General features: G+C 43.9%; 2 protein-coding genes across 3 annotated transcripts; one reads left to right on the top strand and one right to left on the bottom strand.

The window, feature by feature from the left end:
• Positions 1 to 293: 293 nt before the first annotated feature.
• On the top strand, positions 294 to 4,907 carry LOC124670676 (OVARIAN TUMOR DOMAIN-containing deubiquitinating enzyme 6; the record flags this gene model as incomplete). Of its 2 annotated transcripts, none has more annotated exon segments than XM_047207151.1 (8): positions 294 to 893; positions 1,221 to 1,382; positions 3,111 to 3,188; positions 3,634 to 3,712; positions 3,800 to 3,945; positions 4,076 to 4,144; positions 4,238 to 4,403; positions 4,493 to 4,907. In XM_047207151.1, coding segments are annotated over 8 exon segments (1,551 nt in total), but the record flags the coding sequence as incomplete, so codon positions are not given.
• A 1,966-nt stretch (positions 4,908 to 6,873) lies between these two features.
• On the bottom strand, positions 6,874 to 8,349 carry LOC124676384. The gene has a single exon (XM_047212455.1). The coding sequence runs from the start codon at positions 8,277 to 8,279 to the stop codon at positions 7,113 to 7,115; it is 1,167 nt and encodes a 388-aa protein (XP_047068411.1). The 5' UTR covers positions 8,280 to 8,349; the 3' UTR covers positions 6,874 to 7,112.
• Positions 8,350 to 8,767: the final 418 nt, after the last annotated feature.

The raw sequence follows: 8,767 nt of genomic DNA, 5'->3' as shown, positions 1-8,767 counted from the left end.
AGAATTGGCAGTGTGATGCTCAGATTGGCTGCCGGCGACGACGACGAGAGGAGCAGCGTGTGCAGCGGCGGCGGAGGCGGACGCGTCAGGTTCACCTCCCCCAAGGTCCGTACAAGGGACAAGGGCGCCCCTATATCCCTCTAATTCGAGAGGGGTGTTGCTGGTGTTGGAGCCTTCGCTGAGGGAACTGGGGGATGACGAGGATCTTCGTGCAGCGTGGGGCCGGGGGCTCTTCGTCCAACTCTGCCCGCTCGGGCTCACAGCCAGTGGCGCAACAACAACAGCAGCAACAGCAACAACAGCAGAACCAGCCAGCACCAGCTGCCCGGGAGGAGGAGATTACACCACAGCCACAGCCACCGGAGCCTTCGGCTTCCGATGAAATCACCGAGCATCTACCCGAGGGCGACGAGAGCAGTAGCAATAAGCCTTCGAGGCCGGTTGATCCCGTGTCCGAGAGCTCGAGCTGCGCGGAAGAGAGATCTGAGAGGGAGAAACCTCCCAGGGATGACTCAAATGCGACCGACCCCGCATTCTTGGCGGAACTATCGGGCCTCCAGTGTTCCGATCAGTCTGAGCAGGGCAGTTCAGGTCAGTCAGGCGCTGGCGGCTCACCGCAGATGGCTGGCGCGGCATCGCACCCACCGCCTCCGCCAGCTCCGCCGCCAAAGCCATCATCGTCTGCTAATAATGGCTTGAGGAGAATGGGGTCTGGGAGCTCAAACAGTGTGCGGATTGGGTCTTCAAGAAGGCCTGTTGCTTGGCCACCGGTGGCAGCCCGGACATCTGCTACGGGGTCCCGCCCTTCTTCGCCTAGGTCGCTTGCTGACTGTGAAGGGTACAATAGTGCGGATGAGCAGGGTCCCTGTTACACCTCCAGCTATGATGATTCGGTATGATTTCTTGTCTTCCTCTGTTATGTATCTGAATTTCAGTTCTGATGTAGTTGTTTTATTTACAAAATCAGCATTGACCATATGATATGAAGATAATGTCGTATATGCTTTGGACCCTTTGCAACCGAATAATACAATTTTGAGGGGCTGTGTTTGTAATAGGATAACAAATGATAATTATTCTTTTTATTGCTTATTCTGATCAGTAAGTAGACATGCCTATCTAATGTTGGTCCCGGGAACATATATGTTTCTTGCTTATATTATTAATTGCTGCTTTTCTACGTACAGAGTACTTGCCCTGATGTAATTTATTTGCCTCAGGAAAGGGAGCATATGTTCGAACATGACCTAAGGCGAGTGAAAGGGTTTGAAATAAGGAAGATGGCTGCAGATGGAAATTGCCTGTTCAGAGCAGTTGCCGATCAGGTTTATGGTGATCCAGAAACTTATGACATGGCAAGGCAGATGTGTGTTGATTATATGGTAGGTTGTGTCACTTCATTTAATTAGTATTCCCTCTGTCCCTTAATATAAGATGCTATTACAATCAATATATGAGTATATTTTGTTGTAATAACATCTTATACTATGGGACAGAGAGAGTAAGTTTTAAGAGCTAAAGTATATGTTTTACAGGAAATATATTTGTTGCAACGAGTTTATCTCATTGTACCTACACTTTTAATTCATAAACTTGATTCACAAGTTCTGGCTATTCATTATGTTAACATCTTAAATACTAAGCCATGTTCTCTCGTTTATCTCACCTTGTAATGGTCACCTTAAGCTCTTAATTTTGCTACGTTTAGGATAATCTAGACATGCACAATATGTGCTAGGTAGTATATAGTATATCTTTATGTGTGTGAAACAGCATACCGCGTAGGACACAGTTAGACAGGCTTACAGAAGTGGGGTTACAGCCTTCCTCGTTGATGGCTGATATAGTCTGATGCTTGGCTGGTTACTCGATCGCCAGCTCTCTGTTAAGCATGATTTGGAACAACCTGGGTACCCTACTGCCATGAATATGGCCATATGGCACGGCGACGGCGTACTGGCATAGAGGATTGGGGAGGACGAACCAGGCAGAGACTGGATCAACTAACTTCTCATTGCTTGATTAGATTGGTTACACACTAGTCCTTGTGTAGGATGACTAACTTGATCCACAAGCTGGATCTCAATTCAAACTCAAACCAAAGAATAACTCTACTTTCCTAGCTCGGTTAGACTCTTCCTAATTTATTTAGACTCAGGTCTAGTAGGCTAACCGTATCTAACAAGTATACTTACTAATTTATGTATTCCTATTCTTAACCTATATCTTACATAACTTACTGAATGCCTTCATGGACATGCTTATCTCCTGCTGCCCTGTGCACCCGTGGGCCGTGGCCATAACAAATATAGTTTCAGAGGTAGTGCCCAGTAAGAGCAGGACCTTGTAAAAAAAGTTTATGGCCATCTCCGTCAAGAACTTATTGTTACTTCCTTTTTGTATTTTTGTTGAAGGAATACCATCGAATACTGATATTATGTGCCAGGATGTAAAACCCTGCTAAACTCATCGTAAATCGGCCGTGTAGTTAGACATGGGAAGTTCTAAGTCAATAGATGGCTTATTGTTGAATTAACATTTGTCTTTTCTGCCACAAGGAATGTCTGATTATTATATTAGGTTTCCCACATTGTTACTTCCATCATTTGGTCAGTCATCTTATTTGGTAGTTCGCCATGTGGTGTACAATGCACTACTGTCCATGTGGGCACCACATCCGTATTTAGCTTTTCTAGTAAATTTTTGCTGCCTAGTCCATGTATTTGGTAGGTCAGCGTAAGCACTTGAAAGCGTGTGGAAACTACGTAAACTCTTTGTGCTATGGACACAGTATAATATATGGAATTATTTTGTTATTATTCCATCTGGTTCAATGCAATGGCCGTTTTATAAATCTTCATGCATGTAAAACAAGTGGAGTTAATATTTGTAACTTCTGAGTGGTTGGCGTAGTTAATCCTATGGATTATATATCCATTTCTGTAAAAGCACAACAAATAAGTGATTAATAGGGGGATTTTGTGACATTTGTTTTCCCGAAAACCCAAAACTACATCTATTTGCACTGATCGAAGTTCCAAACGCGTAACCTATTTTGGATTGGCAAGGCAACAGAAATTCTAATTGTACTTTTCTTTTTTCCATTCCAGGAAAGAGAGCGGGATCATTTCTCTCAGTTCATGACTGAAGGCTTCATGTCATACTGCAAGAGGAAGAGAAGAGATAAGGTAAGCTATTGGATACATGGTATGCTTTGCTTACATTTTGTAAGCAATTCATTTCTCACCTATTTGGTAGTCTCATTTGCACAAAATTACTTAAATATTAGAATGCCATTAAATTTTGTTTACTACATTTGATTATCCTCTTGGCAAGTATTATCCACCTGTTCAAATATTGTACTCTTGTATACAATTACAAAGATTTTTTGAAGCCTGCTATTCTGCGTGTGTATTTTATATTTTATGTGCTTCTATATAGAGAGGCATGCACTTCTCCTGACCTCTAGACCCATTCAGCGGCACATATTAGTTTTCTTAACTACTCTTAAGTGTATGCATAGTCAGCAGCTGCCTTATAAATTCAAAAAAGGGAAAGGTTACAGGGAAAAGTTGCCATCTGATCGTATTTAACTTTAAAGGATGTATTTTGATTTGTTACCTTGTTTTCAAGGTATATGGCAATAATATTGAGCTCCAGGCATTTGCTGAGATGTACAATCGTCCAATTCACATATATTCCTACAGTACAGGTAATTTTGCTCTACCATTTCAACCAAGCTCTCTATTCGATCATCTCTCTCACTTCCCAATCTCATATTTTTTTGCTCTTATTGCAGAGCCCATTAATATTTTTCATGGAAATTATAGCACTGATGTTCCTCCGGTTAGGTTAAGCTACCATCATGGTAATCATTACAATTCAGTTGTTGATCCTCGCCGTCTGACAGTTGGGGCAGGCCTGGGATTTAGCTCCCTTAGAGGGGTAAGTCTGAAACTTTCTTGTTCGACATGATTGGTTTTGGTTTATCATTTCCCTGTTAGCCATTTTGTACATGGAAGGCTTTACCTAATGTCTGTATATTAAATAAACTTCCCACTTCCTTTGTGTATAGACTAATAGTGTGGATAGGGACCAAGTGAAAGCTGCAATAAAAGCTCAGCAAGACCAGCAGATTGAGAATGTGAGTAAAGCTAATTACTTCTGGGCTCTTATTTTATATATTCACACGTTGGAAATTGAACCAAATTGTGCATGCTTGTCCTGGTAATTTTAGGCACTTCTGGCTGAAGGGCGGCTCTACTCTGATCTGGAGTTGACTGAGAAGGAAATAGAGCGGATGGTGATGGAGGCCTCTCGGGCAGAATTTCTTAACCAGCAGCAGGTTAACTTCAGAGAGTCATCAATGTCAGCAGGGGCAGAGCCATCTTCTTCTGCCGCAAGTAAGAACCTTGTCTTGTCGTCTGAGGAATTCATAATGTTTTGTTGATTGGTTGTTTACCTGAAACTGGAATGCTTTCCTATTCTGCAGTTAGTGGGTCGTCTGGTTCGGCCGCGGTAGGGGATAAAGGCAGTGAGAATTGTTTTGTACTTCCAGACACCGTGCTGACTCGCAGCATGCAGTTGCTCCTAGCAATGGGCTTTAGTTACATCCAAGTGATGGAAGCCTACAGCATATTCGGCGAGGACGTGGACTCGATGATCTGCTACCTAGTGGAGATGGGAGGCGCGGGAGCCTCTGCAGGTGGCAGCAACCGCCGGAAAGGAAAGGCTGCTGAGTGATGTGCGCACCTTTCTATAGGGGATAGAGATCATCGGGCATATAAATTATAATACAAATAATGATATAGCCTTTGTGAGTTGAGAGTCGAGACATCGATGTAGTGCTGCCATGTTGGGGATAATAAGGAATAAAAGGTACTCTCAGAAGTCGCTACCTTCTATGCGATCTGGTGTCTGAATGGCTGTGTTGTACTTGTGATTTGTCGAGTCATGCTGTGTTACCCGTATGATTATCGTGGTGTTCCACTGTGATCAGTGCTCAGCCTTGCTCATTCTATCGGGCTTCATCAAGGTATATTGCACATCTTAAATATCACACTTCACATGACGAGGCGTAGCTCTTCTTTTTTATCTGTGAATCTGATGAGACGTGACTCTTTCAGTCTTTCTGAGAATCTGACAAGGCGTGCCCTGAGCAGCTTAAAATGAACGGCCATTTTGTATGACTAACCTATATGGATCTGACAAGGTATCTTCATTTTGGGATATTGTCATATGAAAACTATATGGAACAGAGTGTATGAACATTACAAAAGGAATAATACATGTAATCCCATAGCAAAGCATGTACAAAACCACAGATGTATGCCGGGGAGGACCGGAGGACTAGCAAGCAACTAACATGACACAACAATTCCAAAAAAAGATGCTCTTTGGGACCTTAGCACGACGACTTCCAGTGTCTACTACAACAAGCTCTAGCGATGGAGGGGCGAGGACAGCAGCGCGCCTTCGGCTCGTGCTAGTGTTTGTGGTCGTCGCTAGGTGGTTCGAGTACCAATTTATAATTTTCTTTACTTTTTGGACCATTTGTACTACTGTTGATGATTATTAATAGATCGGTGGATTTTTCGCAAAAAAGAAAAGACGCTCTTTGGGACCCTCCTGTCCCATATGTGCAATCGGCTAACATGTATCAGTACCTTGGGGTATTTTTTCTTTTGGAACATTAGATTTGGTGTACCTTGCAATAGCTGGGCTTTCTCAGAATATCAAAAACAAAATCAAATTTATCATTATATAGTTATAGTCATGTGGATGTGGTACTGTTTTGTCGAAGTGAACATTGTACTTAACATGCAGAATTTGTTCAAAACTTCTTCTTACCCATCCCATGAGTAGTCATATAATTTGGTATGCAAACATTAGGTTAAAATATCCTTCCTCTGTTACAAAATATAGGACGTTTTAGTGAGCAAAAATAGCTTAATAAAACACCTTATATTTCGGTACGGAGGTAGTAGTTAGCTAGCTATCTCATTTTACAAAATACATCAGACATGGCAGATACGACGCATGAGTAGTCATACAATTTGACAAGCTAGAATAGCTGGAACAGGAGGTCTGATGAAACTATAAGGTACAAACGTAAATGGCAAAAATATGTACAGCAGCAGGAACTTTTGACAAAAAAGAGATAGAGCTTATTATACACTATGATCACATCCAGTGATATCAACAAACTATACTGGTGATGAGTCAACGAAATGCCCCCACTAACATGAAAGCACTCACCTCACATATTCTATTTGTTAGTAATGAGCCATAGAAAGCTCAGGTGCAATCATGTGTAGATGCGCATAGATCTCCAAGGTTTATCTCAATTCTCACATGAAAAGTGTGAGCCAGGAAGCATATGATGAAGAACCAAGTGTGCGACAGTCAAAAAATTAATTCAGCTACAAAAAATACTAACAATTAAAACATCTGTTCCTACCACAGAAATTCAGAAGTTCATGTGGACCAACATTAAAGGTATCAACAATTGGACATATTCTCATTACCCATCAAGCACAGAATTTGGACTAGAAGATATGCTACATGTATGACTATGAAATAATTGACAGGGCCAATTTAATTGGTTAGCAGGGTGGAAATCCTTGCATACTGAAATTTAAAATGACAGTTCGGCAAAACACTCTAAGGTGCCAAATACAGGATGTGGTAGCTTGTGAACTAGATAGGCCATGCTTGTCTATTGATTTGTTGATATTGACGAGGAAAATCACACCACTTTTATCATCTCTTGTCATTGCAAGGATGGCTGAGAAACATTAGCATATTATTATGTGCTAGTAAAAATACCAACATTCTTGCAAGGAACAACCTACTAAACTGAAAATAGTATTTCAATGTATCGAAGGAATGCCTGATCTCTACTTTCTCGACAACATGACATGAGGACGAACAACTTCATAACCATGCCATCAAAGAATGGAGTATCAGTTTCATCAGAAGTTAGCAACCACCAAACTAGAATTTAGCATACATACAATAGCAGACAACAAACATGAAGTACCAGCTCACGACGCAGAGTGAAATCGTTGGTGTGCAGCAGGCATATTCAAAATCAATACCCTGTTCTTGGTTCATGCAAATATGAATCTAGCGGGCACTTCCCCACTGCAAACTGCTGCATAGTCTTCAGCGAGGTGTGGGGCAGCTTCCTTGTGAGGGTGTATGAACTTCTCCATGAATACCTTATCGCTGATTGTGACTGTCCTATAGTAGTCCCGGTCGCGCTCTAGCAACTCGTTCTCCTTGAGAAACTTCACGACATAGTAGCGAGGTCTGAGACGACGCTCCAAGTTATAAGATAGCATTGCCGGCCGATGAGCAATGTATGCCGGTTCCAACGCCAACTCAGAGATGAGGAACTCTGACCTGCTCTGCAGCGCCTCCTTAGACCTCAACAGCACATATGGCAACTTGGAAACAGCGATTCCCACCTCAGCATCCGACCACCTAAACATTTTCTTCAAGAACTCAACTTTGACGGCGATCTTCTCCTTGCCCAGGCATGCAGCAGCGTGCAGCGCGTGCCTGAACATCTGAGACTCACGAGGCACACCTACACCGTCTGCGCACGCCACAGTTGCCCGGACGCGTTCCACGTTGGTGGTGAGCATCCATGGCACTGCGATGCACACCTTGGCAATATCGCAGTCACCAAGCCCGCACTCCCGCAGGACCGCGAGGTTAAGCTTAGTTGCCCTCTGACTCCTCTCGAGTCCGTATTTGAGGATACTGTCGTTGAACTTCAATGCTCGTAGGAGGTTCTGGATGGAGACGAAGAGGGGCAGGTAGTAGTGAAGCTTGGAGACGATGGATCTACGGCGGAATCCGGCGCGGCCGATCGAGACGAGGCGTGCGATCTCGGAAACCGAGAAACCGAGGCCGGTGAGCTCCGCGACGTTGGGGGCCAGGGTCTTGTCCACGCTGGTGCAGAGTAACAGGGGGTCCTTCGCGACGAGGTCGGCGGCGTCGGCGCTGGAGATGCCGAGGCCGGCGAGGAAGGCAAGGACGGCGTCGGGTTTGGAGGGGGACTTGACGTGGGAGAGCTTTGTGGAGGCCTTGAGGGCTTGCGCTCGGGTGAGGCCGCAGGTGGCGACGAGGTAGTCCTCCACAGCGAAGCCAGGGTTTGATGAGACGGCGGGCGCGGCGGCGGAGATGAGGCGGTGGAGAGAGGATGGAATTGGAGAGGCGGAGGGAGAGGAGAGGAGGTGGGTTAGGACACAGCTGCGGAGGCGGAGCATGGCGCCGCGGCGGCGAAGGGAAAAAAGGGCTCGCCGCCGGTGAGGATTTGTGAGATTGAGAGAGTCGTGAAAATTTGAGTTGGTCTGGCCACCCCTTGCTGATGAGCAAAATGAAGTGTCCCCATGCGTCAGTGTCTCTCACTGTGCCACCATCTGACAGTGGGCTGGGCTGGACTCAGATTGACTAATTTAAGCGAATTTGTCTTTTATATTCTGACACAGTACAATGCACTAGACTATAGACTATAGTGACTTATTTGACGAGTATTTTTTTAAAATTTCCATTCTTTCTGAAAATATCTCCCCTGATTAATATGGGGCAAGACCTGTCATGTTCATCCAGTTTAATATGTATAATGGTGATATTTTAACAGTGTCACGTGAAATAAATGTCGAATTGGAGGAGAGATTGTCGAAAAAAGGTTTGTCTTCTCTTAGTTAAGAGTTAATCTCTTAACACAATTTTTTGGTTACTGAAGATAAGATCA

The sequence above is a fragment of the Lolium rigidum genome, chromosome 7 (genome assembly GCF_022539505.1).
Source record: "Lolium rigidum isolate FL_2022 chromosome 7, APGP_CSIRO_Lrig_0.1, whole genome shotgun sequence".
Taxonomy (NCBI): domain Eukaryota; kingdom Viridiplantae; phylum Streptophyta; class Magnoliopsida; order Poales; family Poaceae; genus Lolium; species Lolium rigidum.
The sequence above is the reverse complement of the archived record's forward strand: the minus strand, read 5'-3'. Positions and strand labels throughout refer to the sequence as shown.

What these genes read in the sequence shown, in the direction of transcription:
- LOC124676384 (XM_047212455.1), bottom strand. Translation starts at nt 8,279, where the DNA reads ATGCTCCGCCTCCGCAGCTGTGTCCTAACCCACCTCCTCTCCTCTCCC.